This window comes from Culex quinquefasciatus, chromosome 1, assembly GCF_015732765.1.
Source record: "Culex quinquefasciatus strain JHB chromosome 1, VPISU_Cqui_1.0_pri_paternal, whole genome shotgun sequence".
Classification (NCBI taxonomy): Eukaryota; Metazoa; Arthropoda; class Insecta; order Diptera; family Culicidae; genus Culex; species Culex quinquefasciatus.
This window is the reverse complement of record NC_051861.1, coordinates 105,944,490-105,963,484: the sequence shown is the minus strand read 5'-3', so window position 1 is coordinate 105,963,484 and position 18,995 is coordinate 105,944,490. Positions and strand designations below refer to the sequence as shown.

Genomic DNA, 18,995 nt, shown 5'->3' with positions numbered 1-18,995 from the left:
CTGTTCCGGCGTCACCATCCAGACGATCTGCGTTGAGACGTTGAGGGAGCCGAACAGCAGGAACTACTGTTGATGGTCGACTGCTTGGGCACGTTGGTTCTGCTTCACCGCCACTGTCCGAGTCAAACCGGTTCGCCTTTTTGTCTGAACTCGGCGGTCTTCCAGACATCCAACCGACTGGGTGCGATGCAGTCGACAAACAGTTGTTTTTGTTTATCACGCGGTGGTGACCGTTTTCTGTTGCCGTGACCCGTGAACGGCGCCGGGTCATCTTCTGGACCAAAATTCTGCGGATGGATGAACACTGGCCGTGCGACTCGGTCTGGTGCAGGTACAGGTGGTTCCAGCGGCTTGCCTTCAGGACGTTGATGCAGAGCTCTTCGTTGCTGAACCATGGCCTGTGTGCTGCAAGAACTGCGATCAGTGAGGAGTCGCAACGTGTGTTGGTGTGTGTGCGAGCTGATGCTGGACCCGTGATGACGGTCGTTGATGCTCGCGTTGTGCAGCAGGCGAGGTATGCTGCTGATAGCGTCGCTGGCCTGCTTATGCTGCTGCTGCCACCGGGACGTTGCTGCTGAGGAGGGATTGTGCTCCAGGCCGCGATCGACCTCTCCAAACCAGCCGTGATGGCCCACCTTGAACTGCTCCTGCTGACAGTCGTGGCGCCATTGCTGTTTGCTGAGCTCCTGCTGGCTCCCGGTGCAGATGGTGGAGGAACGAAAATCAGCTGCTACCGGCGACTCCATGCCGACGACAGGCAACCACAGCTGACGATCCGATGGTTCCTGACGACGATGTCCCGGTTTGTCAGTGATCTCTCTGCTTCCTCCCCGCGCAAGTTCCGGACGTCGGCGAAACATGCCATTCGGCAACGTCCGATAATCCTCGTCGCCACTTTTGTGTCCTCGGCTTGGGTGAACGAGGTGGTGATGGTCGAGGCACAAAGACAATATTTACACATTAAAACTACATTTATTTCACTAATTACAAGACGAAACAACAAGTTAAAATGGGCCGAGCCAAACGCGCTGGCTGCGCGCGATGGCGGCTGAGCTAGTTCTCGTTGATATTCAGCTCTAGTGACATCGACTGCGTGGTAGCTTCACTACCACCAGTGAGTCGAGCTGACGAGGGACGTCCATATCTTGCGTATGCAACAGTAATAATGCACCTCGTGTGCTATGAAAAGGGTCAGCAACGCATGTATGGATGTTTGAGTGCGAGTGATTCGTCTAGGTTGAGTATGTCTGCGCAACGTTAAGCGTTGGAAAAGAAAGAGAGAGAAATTGAAGAGAGCGATAACGACCGATGGTTGCAAAGCTGGTGAAAGTCGGTTCGGAAACGCGCGGCTCATGAGCGTGTGTGTGTGTGCTTGAACCGATCGTGTGGTATGACTTTCATCGGGGACGACAGGTCTTCAGTCTGGTTTGTAAATTTGCAGAGAATGGTCGTTTGACGACAATTCAAGTTTACCAGTTTTAGTTTACTACATGCAGTTGCTTGTCTGCTAGCTCTTTAACTAGCCAGAACTTCTCGATGGCGTTGTTCAGCTGATCCTCGGCGTGATGTTCGAGTGGACGACTTGGCAACTCAGCTGCTGGAACGGGTCGTACACGCCGGTCACGATCCAGCCCAGATCGGTTTCATGCAGAGTCACGGTGCCGTTCGCCAGTTTCACTCGATCCGTTCGCAGCAAGTCCCACACGTAGTTCGACGCCATGACCAGGTCAATCTCGTGCGGCTCGCTGAACTTCGGGTCTGCCAGGAACACGTCGCTCGGGATGTGCCAAGCAGCTGTCTCGATTCTTGCCCGAAATCAGGCACGAAATGTTGTCTTGGAACTGACAGTACCTCGACGAGAAGGTAAGGTTGACTCCCTTCTTTGCTTGCGTCTTAACTGCGTTGGCTCCAATGACCGTCACGTTGCATTTTTCGAAGGTTAGGCCGAGGGTTCGCGTGAGACCCGTCACACAGATCGCACTCCACCTCGTTGGAAGTCGCGGCTGCCGAGGTGATCTTCGCCGCTGGTTTCGAGGACTGCACTGCCTTGGGAACTGCCGACCGGACAGCAGACGACGCAGGAGCAGCTAGCTCGCACCGTTCCAAGATGGCGCACCGTTAATTCAGGTATTCGATCGTCTGCGCATACTTCGGGAGTTCACCCTTCTTGACGGTAGCTTCCCACAACTCATGTGTCTCATGATCCAAGGCAGACTTGCTCTCCGCGTGCCATTGCTTCGGAGTCAGCGGAAGTTGAACCACCACGGGCTTACGGTCTTCCGGTTCCGGTTTCTTCTGAACACATTCTTCCTGCCCAGTTTCCTCACCTTCTTCCGGTTCTACTTTTGGCTCGGTGTTCAACCCCAGGAAACTACGCCATATCCGCCGGGATGCAGCTCACTTTTCACTTTCACTTTTCGGGTTCCAAGATGGCGGCGCACGTTCTCTTCTCGCCGAACACTCTCTAGCTGGCGTTTTCAAGATGGCGGCCAACGCTCTCATCACCGAACACTTTTTTCACTTTTGCTCGGATGGTCTTTCCGGACCACCTTGCACGCACTTTTGTGCACGAGTAGCAACGCTACCGTCCACGCAATGTTCTGCTTCGGTGGCCAATCGCGACCACTGTTCACACTTCGCACTACCGGCGGCCAATCCGACCTCTTCCGGTGCTGGAACCTCCACACAACCGCGTCACTTTCACGCTGTTCTGGGCCACGTGAAACGCCCTCCGGGATTAGCGACTTCCGGACACTTCACTCCTCGCGACACTGCGGAATTTTCCGATTCCGACGAACTTACCGACCGGATCGTAAGGGCCAAATGTTGGAGCCAATCTCCCAACTAGATCTTCGGGTGGACTGTAGAAGGATGATTTTTCTCCGGGTGATCGAACACACTTTTGGAATTCACATTTTCTACCAAAAACTTTTTATTCCGATCAGAATTTACAAGAACACGTCTTTACTTGAACGCGTCGCGAACTGGAGTGAAAATCTCCACTTCTCTCTCTCTCTCTCCTTCTGCCTCGTTTTTGTGCGCATCCGTTGCGCGCCACTTCCCACCTTCTCGATCGTTCCTTGCGTCGTCGCAGGCGGCGACGAGGGGTGTCGTGTTGGGGTTGTCGATCGCAGCAACCAGCGCTGCCGACCGAGCTGGTTTTTTTCATTTCACGTCAAGATTTTGCGGAGGACGGAAGTTGGCCGACAGCTCCAAAACGACGAACCTCACCAGCGGCGGCTATTGACCCTGTCGAAGATTTCGAAGATTCCGAGACGCAGAACGAAGAAGGCGAAAGTTCCCGACGATTGTCACCCGCGTCGGACTTTGGCTTCGAGCGAAGTTCTCCGGCAAGCGGGCGAGCGTCCAGTACGTCAAACCGGAAGCACCGCCGCTGGCAGTCAAGATGGCCCGGCCGGCATCGACCGTCGGTCCCGCGGCAATGGAGATTCAAGTTACGCTCGCGTCGTCGTGCCCCTGCTGCCGGGACTATCAGCAGATCGTGGCCAGTCAGAAGCGGATCATCGACAGCCAGTGGAAGATTATGCAGAACCAGCAGCGCAAGCAGCTACTGCTGATGGAGACTGTGTCCCGGTCGGTTCCGGAAGCAGCGCGGGATGTAAGCGCGCCGTACCCGCCAGCCACGGCGAAGGTCGCGGCAAAGGAGGCCGTTGCGGTGCCGAGGTCGGCACCCGTAGAGGCGCCGCAGACGAAAGAAGCGACGTTGGTCATAGCAGGGACTCCTCCAAGCAACAGATTCTTCCAGCCGAGGCCGGATTTGTTCGAAAACGTTAACATTCTGGTAAGTTTATTGTCGTTTCTTGGACTTCAATAAACCAGCGTTATATTTTACTAGACCCACAGTTTGGAGGCACTTCTAGGCGGCCAGTTGTGCGGTGATTTGGCCAACGAAGAAGTCGTATTTGAAGAACTTTTGCCACGGGTTTTGTTCATCATTGAGAGCAAATTCGGGTAAGTCTCCAAACAACTCAATCCGCAATCTTACCCTAATTTCTCACCCTATCCTTTCAGCACCTTCCACCCCACACCGAAATAAGCAGCTTCGTTAAACGATTGGAGCAAGCTTATCCTTTCCTCGTGGAACACGAGCTCTATTGCTACAACAGAAAGCACAACAAGAAGCTTGGAATCCTGTTTCAAAAGCAATCCCGAGATCCCCCGATTTTATTTTGTGGTATTATTTTACCTTTGGAATAACATGGTATGGTATTGTTGTGCCCTTCCACATACAAGCTTTTGGTATGATTTCATGGTATTTTACCATCTATTACTGGGCAACCAAGGGCACATTTTGGTCGCTGTTATTTGCCCAAGTAATACCAAAATTTGGTATTCCCGTGTTATTTACCCCTGCTCGGGTCATGAGCCCGCACCGGAGGAGGTCATCGAGGCCCTGACCGGAAGTATGGGCAGCGGAAGCACCAGCAAGGAGAAGGTAGCTTAGCCACTGAAATGATCATGAGCTGAAGAAGCATTGTTGAGCAGAAGTATTTGAAACCTATAGAATTATCGACTAGGAGAAATGCTCGTATGTTTGGCAGGTTTGTCGAACATCTCACACATTTGTTCAAATAGAAAACATATTCTGTAAGATCGACGATACAAATTAGGATCAGTAGGTATAAACATTGACTCGCCTTTCAGCTGGCAACATTTGTGCCCGCTCTCTCACTCTCCAACATTCTTTTGTTTGACGGTATCTAATTTTGGCCTGCTGCGGTTAGGTTTGAAGTGTCAAAGTCATTTTTTTAAGTTTAGAAGTTGCCCTTGCTAAACTGAAGCAATTGTGGAACTTTTTGATGTAGTAAGTAGTTAACAGACCCTTTAAAGAAGATTGGAAGCTGACTTTAATTTAGTGGTCAATTGAGCACAGGAGACCGAAGCAAACCTGGTAAGAAAATTGCCGTTTTCGTTAGTGCAACTGAGCCGCCTGGGGTGCGTCGTTAGAAATCAATCAAGGTGGACAAACATCGTCGCGATTTTTTTAGATTTGGCATATTACTGCTTTAATTTACAAGTATTCGCTCCAAAAATGTTTTAAATCAGTGTGCTTACTAAAGATGTTAGACTTGGTGATAAGTTTGTAGTCGGAAAAACTATTCTGGAGCTGTAATTGAACGTCAAAGTGCTGATAAGGCAACATTAGAGGCACGCTGGAATTAGATGTTGTTCCCCTAACAACGTTGCAGATTTGTCTCCTAAAATGATTTAAAGTGATATGAGAATATGTAATCCAAGATGGCGGACAATACGACGGCGATGTTGAGAAATAGACAAAAAGAAATAGACACATTTTGGATCAATTAACTGAACGTGGAGACATTTGAAATTAAAAAATTAAGTACACAAAAAAATTAAAAACATCATCATTGTTCAAACTAAAAGGAGCGCGTTGACAATCGGTGTCAAACCATCATGTTTTTAGTGTACACAATCCCACCCATCTACACTTAGCCTAATTGAAATCTTTAATAAAACTTTGCCACAAAAGAAACCACAAGCTCCACGCATTCGACACGCACAAATACACTCACACACACCCATACAAGCACTCATTCTCACACCACTCCCGTTACGGAAATCACTGTTTGCGCAGTCGGCCTATTGTTCTTCGGCGTCAAATTTGGATCTTTACCACCGACGCCAGGCCCATAAAACTTCTAATTACCCTCAATCGTAGTAGGCCACGTTAGAACAACGACCGCTTGACGTGGATGGTGTGGGTGGCCAAGTGTGGGATCGTTAATGAATAAAACAACTTGCAACGCTTGTTGCCACGGTAGTTCCTTTTTTCGGGATTGAATTAACGACCCACACACACTTTTCTTTCGACGGCTTCTGGAAGGTGTTTGGTCGTGGAATTTGACGCGTTATGTTGCAGTCGATTTACATACAATAGTGCGTTTTGCCGAAATTTTTACTGGGTAGAATTCCGTCACGGAAGTTGTTTTTTTTTTGTATAGTGTGCTACTGGAAGAAGAATTTCATCCTTTTTGAACAAGGTTTTTGAAACACATTGCCACACTTTTGGCTCCTTCTTCTCATATTATTAAATACGCGCTGATCCCTGATTTGCCTGAGGGGATTGGAAGTCTAAATATAGATCGAGTTTCCTTCAGATGCTTGCTTCTATGTTTAGGCGGGGCCAAACAATGCCCAGCGACCTCGGAATTGGACCGCAAGGAGCTCTGTCATTCTGAAATGGGTCGTTGGAAGCAGCGCGAGGGCTATCACCACCTAATACCCGGGACTGAGATAAGTTGTATCAGCATTCGGCATATACAACGTCTGATACAAACTATACTTTCCCATAATTTCGCTACCGGTTAGCGGGTATTGGATTGGACCACACACACACACACACATTGCCACACTTTTGGCTCCCTAATGATTATAGTTACCTTAAGTCAAGTCACATTTGGAGGATAATTCAATCTGAAAAATGCCAGCCTGGAAAGTTCGGATGAACACAAAACACACTTTCTTTTTTTAATCTGTTTATTTGAAAGATAATTAAGTCAAAAGTTTCAGTCTTTATACAATGTACAACTAGAATTAGTTGGGACAGAACATTTAATTAATTTCAATGGAACTTGTTTGTTGCAGTAGTTTGAGTCTTAATTTAACTTATCTAATTTTAGAAGCATTCAAGCGTTTTTTTTATTACTATGTTGCAGATGAATGATTGATATTCAAAATTTACTGGAGCGTTTTATTGAAGCAGATTTGTAATGACAAACATGAATTTGGCTTCTTTTGTATTGAGAATATATCTGAAATTGATCATTGTTTCTCCTCTATCCTCTGCCTACCGTCAGACTTTAAAAAATATTAATCAATTGATTGTAATGTTTATACCTCCCCAAATTAAGGTACCAATAAGTTACAAATAAAACAAAAAAAAATATTAGAATTCTGAGCATTTATGGTAGTGTACTGCACCCAAGATGGTGTAGCGGTTTCGACAATTGAAATTTTTTTAATGGAAATTTCAACTGATAATTTGTTAATAAATAAACGCTTCATGTATGAGAAATATTTGAAACTAAATCGCCTTTAAGTAAATGACAGGTAACAATTCGTAAAAAAAAGGTTTTTACATTTTAATAAAAAAAAGTTCATTGAAATGGATTTAACAAGAGTCCAGTTGGGTCGTTACAAAGTTTTGCCCCCCCCCCCCCCGAAAAAATCTGGAGACAAATATATTAAAAAAAAATTAAATGAAAGTAAAAGTCTAATTAACCGAAAACTATTTGAAAAACATTTTCCTGCGTTTTCAATAATATTTAGCATGTTTGAGTTGGATTAAAAAATTAATTAAGTTTTTGTGAAATTTCACAGCCAGGCAAAAAACTAAACATCCGCGATTTTTTTTGTCATTTCTTAGATATTTTGAAATCTTTTGATTGTAATACAGCTGGTCAGGTATAAAATGCATTTTAAAACACTTTTTTCATGTAAATGTTAAAATCGTGGCTTTTAATTTTCATTTTTATTTTGCTTTTGTATTTTTTCAAACAATCCAAATAAGCTAAATTGGATTATCAATTCATTTTTCAAAATAAAAAAAACCTTAATTTTAAAAGTTAAAAAATAACATGTATTTTGCTGATGAAGTATGATTAAAAGAATAACTACTCATAAATGTTAATGAATGACTTTTTTTCTATAAATAGGTACTGCAATTATCATAAATTGGAATATGGGTATCAAATATCGTTTTGGTGTAGATATTAACTGTATTGCAACTTTTATACAAAATACTAAAATTTTCCCAATTACCGTATTTTTAATAAACATAAGGCCGATGCAAAATATAAAAAAATAAATAACAAGCCATTATCTTCACATTTAAATGAAAAAAGTGTTTTAAAATGCATTTTACACTAGTTCAGTTGTTTTGCAATCATTAGTTTTCAAAAAATCTAAGATCTGACAAAAACAAAAATTGTATCGAAAAAAAAGGTTTTGCATCGAAAATTTTCAAAAAACTTAAGATTTTTTGTGAATACAAAGCATTCTGCTAAAACGCTCAACCAAACCACAATTAAGATTTTTTAATTAACCCAAACATGCTAAAAATGATTTTAAACGCAGGAGAATGTATTTTAATTTGATTTCAGCTAGTTGCCCTTGAATTTTCATTGAAATTTTGAAGTTTATTGTAAAAATATATTTTTAGCCCCCTGATTTTTTGGGCCAATTTTGGGGGGGTGACAAAAACTTTAAAAAATATTTGTACCAGCCTAATCAAATTTTCATTATTTGCAATTGGGGTAGCAATCATAAGGTTCCAAAATACCTAAGTATTGATTATTTTTTATAAAATTTCGCGACGTACTACAAACTATGAAAACATTGGAAAAAAAATCAAATATCGCAATTTTGACATTTGCTTATATTTAGCATTTTTTTCAAATATATTTTCATTTCACTTTTACAATGTTAAACAAAATATCGTTTTTTCTGAAAATTATTGCATTTCATACAAAAAAAAAATATCTTGAAAAATTTCAAAACATACAAAAATGTTGTTTTTTAGAAAAAAAAAAGAAAAAATGCGATTTATTGTGCAAATTTGACTTTATTCCATCAAAATATATGATCACTGAAATTTTAAACTAAGTTTTGCGTGGTATAACAAATTATGAAAATGTTGGTATTTTTAATAAAACATTTGGTATTTTGTGTAAATTTTAGGAATGTTTAATAGGACCGTTGCAAATATTTTTCTGAAGATAGTGGCGAAAAAAATTGGTAAAATTCAGTGCCACAGTGGGCAAAAACGGATGAAAAAACGGATCTTTTAATGCCGTCAGTTTCTGCCTATCAAAAGTATCTTTTTTAATGTTAAAAATTACGAAAAATCGATTGGTGATACTCTTTTTGGCGGCAAATAGCGGGAAGCGGTCCATTTACCCTTTTTAGGGTGTTTTCTCGAATATCTTCAACTGTTATTTTAAATAAAAATATCACGAGAAATCGATTGGTGACAGTCTCAATGGCGGCATACATCAGCAAAGGCTCATTTTGCCCCATTTACCCATTTTTTATGTTATCATAAAAATTGGTGTAGTTTCCATAAGTTTTTAAAATAGGTTATTTTATATGGAAAATCGCGAGAAATCAATTTGTGACATTTCCATTGGCGGCAAAGGACAGCAAGGGCCAATTTTGCCCCAATTACCCCATTTGATGTGTTTTCCTTCAATATCTTTAACTGTCGTAGTTTTTACAACTTCAAAGTAGATATTTTATGCAAAAAATTACGAAAAATCTTTTGATGACATTTTCATTGGCAGCAAGGGCCCATTTCACCCAATTTACCCCTTTTTTGTGTTTTTCTTTAAAATCTTGGATTAAATCGATTCATTTTTAGTACCACTTTTAAAATATTTTGAAATTTTGTGAAATTTGAATCAACAGTACCGCAAGCAATTGTTAAGAACTAGGATTTTTTTTAAACTAGGAGAGAGAGCAGATGAAACATGGTGGAGAAAATCTCTCCTCGAACTCTCAAAAGAATATCGTTTTGTTGACAAATAATTCCTTTGCCTTTGTGCTCTCTTGTTCTGACTGTCATCAACATTGAGCCAGGCAACATTGACAATCATAAAATTTTTAAATCGAATTTCGTGCATTTAAGAGGAAAGACTACCTCTTTCTATTTTTTTTGTAATGGTGCAAATAACCAATTCCAAAAATGCTACTTAAATTGTAGTAAAATTTTCTGAGATAAAATTTAATGCTCAACAAATTCTGAAACAAAAAAAGGGTGCAAGACTAACCCACCATACTTGCTGAGAACTAACACAAAAACGATAGTTTAAATCTGGTCGAAAATTACCAATTTCATCCGAAACGCAATAATCGGAGAAAAATGTGTAAATTCCGATAATTGTGTTAAACCACAAGCAAACACACTGGAAAGCCCTTCGTTCTTTCGATTCTCTTCAATTAGAGGTCGAAATCACCAAATTATGATAAAATTATTCGTCTATAATAGGGCATAAGAAGCAGATCTCGGAAGACGAACCGTGGAGGAACCTGTACTGCTCCGGGGCAGCAGCAGCAGCAGTCCCCTGTCTGAAAGATGACCAAGGAGGAGCGGAGGAAGAAGACATCTTAATAGTGCACGCCAAGTCTTCGTCTTTGAAAGAATGAGAAAATGGGGGGGAGAAAACAAAAACAAAGAACGCACACACAAATCAAGTGTGAGAGAGAGAGAGATAGCGCGATGACGCTCGAAGAGAGCGAAAAAGAACGAGCAAAAAACAACGATCAAATCAGATAATAATTGAATAAAATTGTAATAAATTATGTAAATTATCGAATCTTGATTAGTTTTGCCCCTGCCTGCGTCCGTCCACTCTTCGGAGGCTTCTGTGTTGGGCAACCAAACTCCAGAGTCTGCCGATTCCCCGACCTTGAACGACGGCGGAGAAAACGACGTCGGGCATCAACTCCATAAATCAGACGCGAGATTCGAGGGAATCTTCTTCGGCCATCGAAGGATCCCATTTTTGATAGTAATCGTTTTTTTTTGTTAAGTTTAAAGTTTCTTTGAAGCTATCCCATATATTTAGTAAATTTGAGCATTATTTACATCTCTGTACTTATAATATATAAAATCTTCATCAACTTAAACTAATATTGCTTATCTTCTATTGACTTTGAACACTCTCCCATTTCTCCCCAATTTCAGAACACATTAAACGTGCAAAATCTCCACCATCGTGCCCTCGTCCCCGCTGCTGTCTCCTTCCACGAGAACTTCCTTGTCCGTCTCAACGCCAGCTCCGGTGAGTCGTTTCCGCTTGACAAAGATGACCACCGTGAGCAGGATCAGCAGGAAGGTCAGCGCGGCCACAAACACCCCCAGTAGAATGATGTCCTGCTGGCTTTGGCGCGTTATTGGCCACATTGTTGTCTGAGTCGGATTGCTGGATGCGGGGCCAGGTTCAAGTTGTGGAGTTGATGGTTCTGGTGACGAACTGGACGGTGTTGTTGTTGTTACGACTGTGGCACCCGAAGTGTTTAGGATGATGGGGGCCGACCGGATGAGGGAGTCGGTGTTCTGGAAGAGAGGGGTAGATGATTGAACATTTTTATTTTTTAGCATAACTTTCAAAACTGTAAAAAAAAACATTTTTGGAAGCATTAAAATTATCTACGCATATGTTTATTAGGTACCTCTTTCGTTCTTTAACTGATCTACTCAAAACATAGTTTGGGTAATTCTCCGCCAACTCACACAGCAGTTGCCCCGACTCCTCTTCGATTTGCGTGAAACTTTGTCCTAAGGGTTATCTTTTGTCCCTGATCTCGAATCCGAGGTCCGTTTTTAGATATCTCGTGACGGAGGGGCGATCCCGATTTCGTGTGAGTTGGTAGAGAATTACCCAATTATTAAAGACCTATTATAAAAATAAAGAGATATCATTTATAAAATTATCGGATACCATCATTAACTTTAAAAAAATTAAATTGATACGTTTATACCAAATGTAAAAAAAAGAAATATAAAAAAAACATTTATCAATTTAATATATTGACTCTATCCAATAAAAGTCAATACCATAAAAAAATAAAAAAATATTGTTCAACCCTTATCAACCCTGTTAACCCTGTTTAAAATCCATTTCCTATAACTTGATTGAAATACAAATTTTGAAGAGTTATAAAGGTTAGTTAACTATAATTTTGAAAATGTTCTAAGATAACAACACTGAAATATTCTAAAAGTTTTTATGATTTTCCTAATGAGAACGAATCAAAATTTCAAAAAATGATCTTTGTTTTCGTATTCTTTTAACTATAGTACATTTAGAGCCAAGTTCATTTTAGAACAATTCCAGCTCAAATCAGGAATTTTTCTGGTACTTTTGTACCCGACCCTCACCGATTTCAATGAAACTTTGTAGACATGTTATCCTGGGCCTATATACAGTATGTAAAAAAAGTATTTACACCCCTTGGGCACTATGCACATATTGTGATGAAACATCTAAACAATTTAATGTTGACAGAAACCTAGTACTACGTTTTGTTCAGAAACTCATGCCAAACATTTTGCTATAAAAGTTATATAACAAATACTATTACGAAAATAAAAAAGTGCAAAAAAAGTTTGTACACCTTTCGAAAAATTAACATAAATAATGTTATTTGTTGACAAATCACCACAAATCCAGTCTCCCAACTCCAAATAGGCATCCTTGACTGATTAAAAAAATAATTTGGATTGAATATAAAGTTTACTAACTACTTAGTATAAAAGTTTATATAACTCTGGAAATTCTATATAAAACTTATCTAAACTTAATTTTGCAAACTTTCAATTTAACTAAATGCCAATATATTACCACAGAATTGCTTAATAAACATTCTGGAGTGGGTATAATACCGTTTTTGGGGTCTTTGTATCGATAGAATAGATTTTTCGTTGAAATTTCGTACCAACCCGGAATTACGTCGTCGAAAAATCCGCCGGCATCCGAACCGGTCCACGATTCACATGTCAACCTGTATGGCATCGGAAAGGGCATAAAATTTCCGATCGTTTGATACCCATACATCCAGGTTTTCTATAAAACCCACGTTTTTAAATACCTAAGCAAAAACGTTGTTATGGTTTCGTTTGAGCAACCTGCCAAAAATGTATGGAATTTCGTAATTTTTGTTCTCGTGGATCAAACTTACTCTTTGCCCAGGTATTTAAAAACGTAGATTTTAAAGGAAACCTAGATGTTTGGGTATCAAAAGATCGGAAATTTTATGCCCTTTCCGATTCCACATAGGTTGACATGTGAATCGTGGACCGATCCGGATGCCGGCGGATTTTTCTACGACGTAATTCCGGGTTGGTACGAAATTCCAACGAAAAATTTATTCTATCGATACAAAGACCCCCAAAACGGTGTTATACCCACTCCAAAATGTTTATTTATCGTTTCTATGGTAATTTATTGACATTTAGTTAAATTGAAAGTTTGCAAAATTAAGTTTAGATATGTTTTATATAGAATAGATATATAGAATTTCCAGAGTTATATAAACTTTTCTACTAAGTAGTTAGTAAACTTTATATTCAATCCAAATTATTTTTTGAATCAGTCAAGGATGCCTATTTGGAGTTGGGAGACTGGATTTATGGTGATTTGTCAACAAATAATATTATTTATGTTAATTTTTCGAAAGGTGTACAAACTTTTTTTGCACTTTTTTTTAATTTCGTAATAGTATTTGGGTCATTCCATCTTAAGCGGAACAGCATTTGAAAATTACCCTCTCCGATTCTGCTCAAATTTGGCAGAGCTGTTGAGACTATCAAAACATGCAAAAATCCCAAATTTCATCCAAATCGGACCACCCCCTCCAGTTTTGTACCCTCTCAAAAAACGACTTTTTGGCGATTTTTTGAGCGAAACCCCTATCTTCAAACGACGATAACTCTGGAACCACAAATCTTAGAGGATCGGTCTTAGACTCAATTTTGAAGGAAATTGGACGTAGAATTCATTTCCGTGATCAAAATTTGGATTAACATATTTTTTCTACCTGTATTGCGCAATTGAAAACTTTAAATGGCCGTATCTCAAAACAGCCCTATTTATTTTTTTAATTTGACCTCACCATCGTATTCCCCGTCCAATTTTACATAAGAATCACTTATCGACAGAAAGGAATATGTTTCGTTCCAGAGATATCGAATTTTAAAGTTTTAAGTATTTGAGATTACCTAAATTAGCTACACTCGCCGCATATGCTAGAAGCACCTGGGCGCGCTGATCAATAACTGCTACCTGGTGTTCTGTAAGATGGATTATTTTTATAATTTTCTACGATTTTGAGATAATCAATACCTTGAACAATCTATTTTTTGTTTAAGGAATATTTATTGGGTAATTTTGAATGCACTGTTTTTCCTGATCTCAGTGACATTGAACCATATTAGGTAAAATTTGAACTTTTAATATTTCTCGCAAATGCTACAACGTTTTTACAACACAATTAAAAAAAATACATTTTTCTATTGTTTTCATATTTTTCCTAATTCCTCATTTATTCCCACTTTATCAAATTATTTCTTTTATTTGACGCAAGAGCTTGGATGTAGTAGATAAAATAATTCTCATGGGTTCTAGAGCTTTTGGCATGAAAGGTTGAGCATGATGATATTAAACCGATTTTTATATTGTGAGCCAGTTTCATCTGAATAATTGATGTTTTTTTCAATTCTGGTACATTTAATTTCAAAAACAAACCATATAATTCTGATACATGTGGACAGCAGCTGTATCGTCTTCCAAGATTTCAAAATGATTGACAAAAAAAGAAATATAATTGTTCGGACGGTGTCGAAATCAACACCACTTAATTTGATCTTAATCAGATAATAAATCAGATTAATCTTTGTGATTTTCTTACATTTTTCAGTTTTATACTTTCCAGAAATCCTCTTGCTTAATCATGCTTCACGAGAGTTTTATTCATGTTAATTCATAATTTTTAACACGATAATGTATCGTACAGTGTTACTTAGAACATCAACTGCAATTTCCTGCTAGCTCTGCGGAAATCCCATTCTGCCCTGTATTGCGTGTTGTTCTTGCTCGGTCCTGTGGGCTATCACATAAATTCACCGTATACTATTTTTTTTTAATTTAAGATTAATACAGCAGTTTCCTACAATGTTTGTGTGATTTGATAATGAGTAATTGGGATGAAATCTTATTTCAATAAATAACCAGGTAGCAGTTATTGATCAGCGCGCCCAGGTGCTTCTAGCATATGCGGCGAGTGTAGCTAATTTAGGTAATCTCAAATACTTAAAACTTTAAAATTCGATATCTCTGGAACGAAACATATTCCTTTCTGTCGATAAGTGATTCTTATGTAAAATTGGACGGGGAATACGATGGTGAGGTCAAATTCAAAAAATAAATAGGGCTGTTTTGAGATACGGCCATTTAAAGCTTTCAATTGCGCTATACAGGTAGAAAAAATATTTTAATCCAAATTTTGATCACGGAAATGGATTTTACGTCCAATTTTCTTCAAAATTGAGTCTACGACCGACCCTCTAAGATTTGTGGTTCCTGAGTTATCGTCGTTTGAAGATAGGGGTTTCGCTCAAAAATCGCCAAAAAGTCGATTTTTTGGGAGGGTACAAAACTGGAGGGGGTGGTTCGATTTGGATGAAATTCGGGATTTTTGCATGTTTTGATAGTCTCAACAGCTCTGCCAAATTTGAGCAGAATCGGAGATGGTAATTTTCAAATTTGCATTTTTTCTTGCACACTTCAGGTGGAATGACCCATTTGTTATATAACTTTTTATAGAAATCATCTTTTCATGAGCTTTTTGTAGCAAAATGTTTGGCGTGAGTTTCTGAACAAAACGCAGTACTAGGTTCCTGTCAAACTTTAATTTTTTTACATGTTTCATCACAAAATGTACATAGTGCCCCAGGGGTGTAAATACTTTTTTTACATACTGTAAGCCATTTTTGTGCATATGGAGCCAATAGTACTCGAAAATAACATTCGAGAAGGGCGTAAGACAGGCCTGCCCAACGTACGGCCCGCGGGCCGGATCCGGCCCGTAAAGCCATTTCATCCGGCCCGCGACGGCTTTTCAAAATAGTTCTATGACCGGCCCTCAACTCAAGGCTGTTCACGAAATATTCAACTAATAAAATGAGTGTATAAATAAAAAAAACTGTTTTAACTAAAATTAAATAAGAAACATTGTGTTTGTTTTTTTTTTTTGCTTTTGCAATAAAATGTTGCTGTTCCAACATTTATTTGAATTTTGTCTTTTGTTTTTCAAAATCTAACATTCTTTATAATTGAAATTAATTCTTATCATTTTTATATTAAACATTAAACTGAAAAATTCCACAGAAAACAAAATTATCCAATTCGTTGAAATATAGATTTTTTGTAAAAAAATGTATAAAAGACACTAAATCAGGGGTGCTCAAACTTTTTGGAGGCCGGGCCAAATTTAAATCTCAAATGAGCTTGCGGGCCAAATTTACAAAAAAGGTTGTTAAAAAAAATCGTTATTTTAATGTAAAAGATTACATTTCTGTTATTTAAAAAAAAGTGTATTCAAAATAAAAGAAACCACAAAATAACTGGTTTCTATCGGTATTGTTGATTTTGTTGTTTCTGGTATTTAAAAAAAGTTTTTAGCTTAATGTGTTTTCAAAAAAAAATTAAGTTTTGTTTTTATATTTCGAAAATGGTGGTGACATTACATGTTGAACAAAGTGTGGCTAATGAAAAATCGTTGAGATCCAGAATTTCAACATTTCAATGAAAAAAAATCAATGCAGTGTGATTTTTTGGCGATTTTTCCGATAAAAATTCATGCTGAATCGACATATTTACGAAGATGAAAATGACGTCCAGCCTTAAAGTAAAACCTATACCTTTCTTTAGTAAGAAAGGCAAAACTTTTGGAAAATGATTTAAGCTTCCGTATAGTTAACCTGCAATCATTATTTTCAACAAAAAAAAAAGCGAAACAACATTTATTTATTTCATCGAAAATTTACTAAAATTCAAATTATTTTTAATAAACCCAAACATGCTCAAATGATTTTTAATGCAAAGGAATGCATATTTAATTAATTTCAGCTAAATGCACTTAAATTTCATTTTGTTAAGATTCGTTATCTAACTCTAATGAGTTCGAATCCCTAAGGAAGTACAATGTAAGTTTGAGGGTCAGTTCTTAAAAGGGCTATTAATAAAGAAAACTTTTATTTTTGCAACTATTATAGAATTCTACCTAAGCCAAACTTGAACGTTTTTTTGATATTTCTAAAAATGTTTGATAAAAGTTTTGAAGATATTTACTAGTTTCACTCACATTGAAACGTGTGAAATTGTTTTAATTACAAAATATTTTGAACAAATTATTTCATAAATAATATAACTATAATCCTAAAGTGAGGATCAAAATATTGATAAATCATAAGTTATTTTTTATTAACAAAAAAATAAAAAAGATTAGCATAAAAAAGCTTAAAATAAACCTTAATTTTGAAAAAAGGATAAAATCACTTTACAAGTGGTCAACTGGCCATGATACATGATACATGATCATTCAAAATGGGTCCGCGGGCCACAAAATATCACCTCGCGGGCCACGTTTGGCCCGCGGGCCATACTTTGGGCACCCCTGCACTAAATTTAAACTTCTTTCAGTTTTTACTCTCTTTACTACAAATTGATGCTTTTCTGTTTTGAAGAACATGATTCAAATTGATTTTTTAATAAATGAGTAAGCAAGAAATATTGAAATTTTTAAGAACAAATGTTAAAAAGCAAATAATTTATTCTGAAAAGAAAGATCACTGCAAATATTTGTTTCATTTATGAACAAAAACATATCAAAATGAGTCAAGAAATCAGGGAACAAAACTTTATTTTTTCATAAATTTCAATAGTTTACTGAAATTTGAGAAGTAACGAATTTTAAACTATTCAATATACATTTTGCAACATTTTTAAAACCATTTTTAAATATTTTGTTATAAATTTGAACAACAACGTAAAAAGTGTTTTTTTTTGTAGGGTGATTTTGATCCAAATTTAGTTTTAATATAATAATACTATATAATAATGATAATACACATTTCAACAGATATTTTTTTCCTAAACCCAAGAATCTTTTTTGCAATACTAGTTTATTGATTTGTTTACTTTAAAAGAACCTTTTCAAAATTATATTATGAAAAAATATTGTCTTCTTTTTCAACTTTTGCCAAACATCAGTTCCGGCCCACTACTCCATCAGAAAAATCAGATCTGGCCCGCAGGGCCAAAAGGTTGGGCACCCCTGGCGTAAGATATTTAAATATTTTTGTATTTTGTAATTTAAAAATGATTGTATCTCGAAGCCGTTGCGTCGTATCAAAAAATGGTCAAAGACAAACTTGTAGGAAATGGGACGGGCTTTCTGAAAAAATACACTGAAACAAAAATACACGCCACATCTATGAGATTTTTTAATTTTTAAGTCTAAAACTTAAATTTAAAGGTGATGTCACGATTTTTTTTCGTTCAAAATTTTTGAGGAAATAGCCTAAAATGTTACCAAAAGACTGACGAAAAATGCAGGATGGTATGTCTCTCCTAAAAAAATACAAAAATCAGTTACTAAAACTGTTTTTTAAAAAGTGGTCTAAACGTGAAATTTTTTAAAAACCAGTAGTGGGGATCGATTTTCCAGACAATTTTACATAAAAGTCTCCATATTGACCTTGGACCTTGGGAAGATACAGTGGTTTTAAATATAAAAATGTTAAAAAACGGGTTTTTTGTGGTTTTTGGCAATTTCTATATGACAGACTTGGTTTTTCAGTCTCGTAAATATTTTTACCGGAAAGCTCGTCCAATTTCCCATAAGTTTGCCTTTGACAGCTTTTTGATTGGATGTAAGGGCTTACAGATATAAGCTTAATTGCATTGCTTATAACTGAAAATAGAATTATTTTTTCAGTGTGGTAGAAACCAGGACAGTAAATTTGCTTACGTAAATATAAAAACGATATAAATCAAAAAGCTGTCAAAGGCAAACTTATGGGAAATTGGACGAGTTTTCCGGTAAAAATATTTACGAGACTGAAAAACCAAGTCTGTCATATAGAAATTGCCAAAAACCACCAAAAAACCCGATTTTTCAACATTTTTATTTTTAAAACCGCTGTATCTTCCCAAGGATTGGACATAGGACAATGGTCAACATGGAGACTTTTATGTAAAATTGTCTGGAGAATCGATTTCCACTACCGGTTTTCAAAAATTTTGACGTTTAGACCACTTTTCAAAAAAACAGTATATGATTTTTGTATTTTTTTAGGAGAGACATACCATCCTGCATTTTACGTCAGTCTTTTGGTAACATTTTAGGATATTTCCTCAAAAATTTTGAACGAAAAAAAATCGTGACATCAC

The 18,995-nt window shown here is 37.9% G+C and overlaps 1 protein-coding gene across 1 annotated transcript in view; it reads right to left on the bottom strand.

Moving 5' to 3' along the window:
- Nucleotides 1-10,732: 10,732 nt before the first annotated feature.
- LOC6052944 (transmembrane protein fend) overlaps nt 10,733-18,995 on the bottom strand; it is a 61,187-nt gene continuing 52,924 nt past the window's right edge. The window contains exon 3 of the mRNA XM_038266473.1: nt 10,733-11,098. Within this exon, the coding sequence (XP_038122401.1) occupies nt 10,733-11,098 (366 nt within the window). The remainder of the gene's footprint in view (nt 11,099-18,995) is intronic.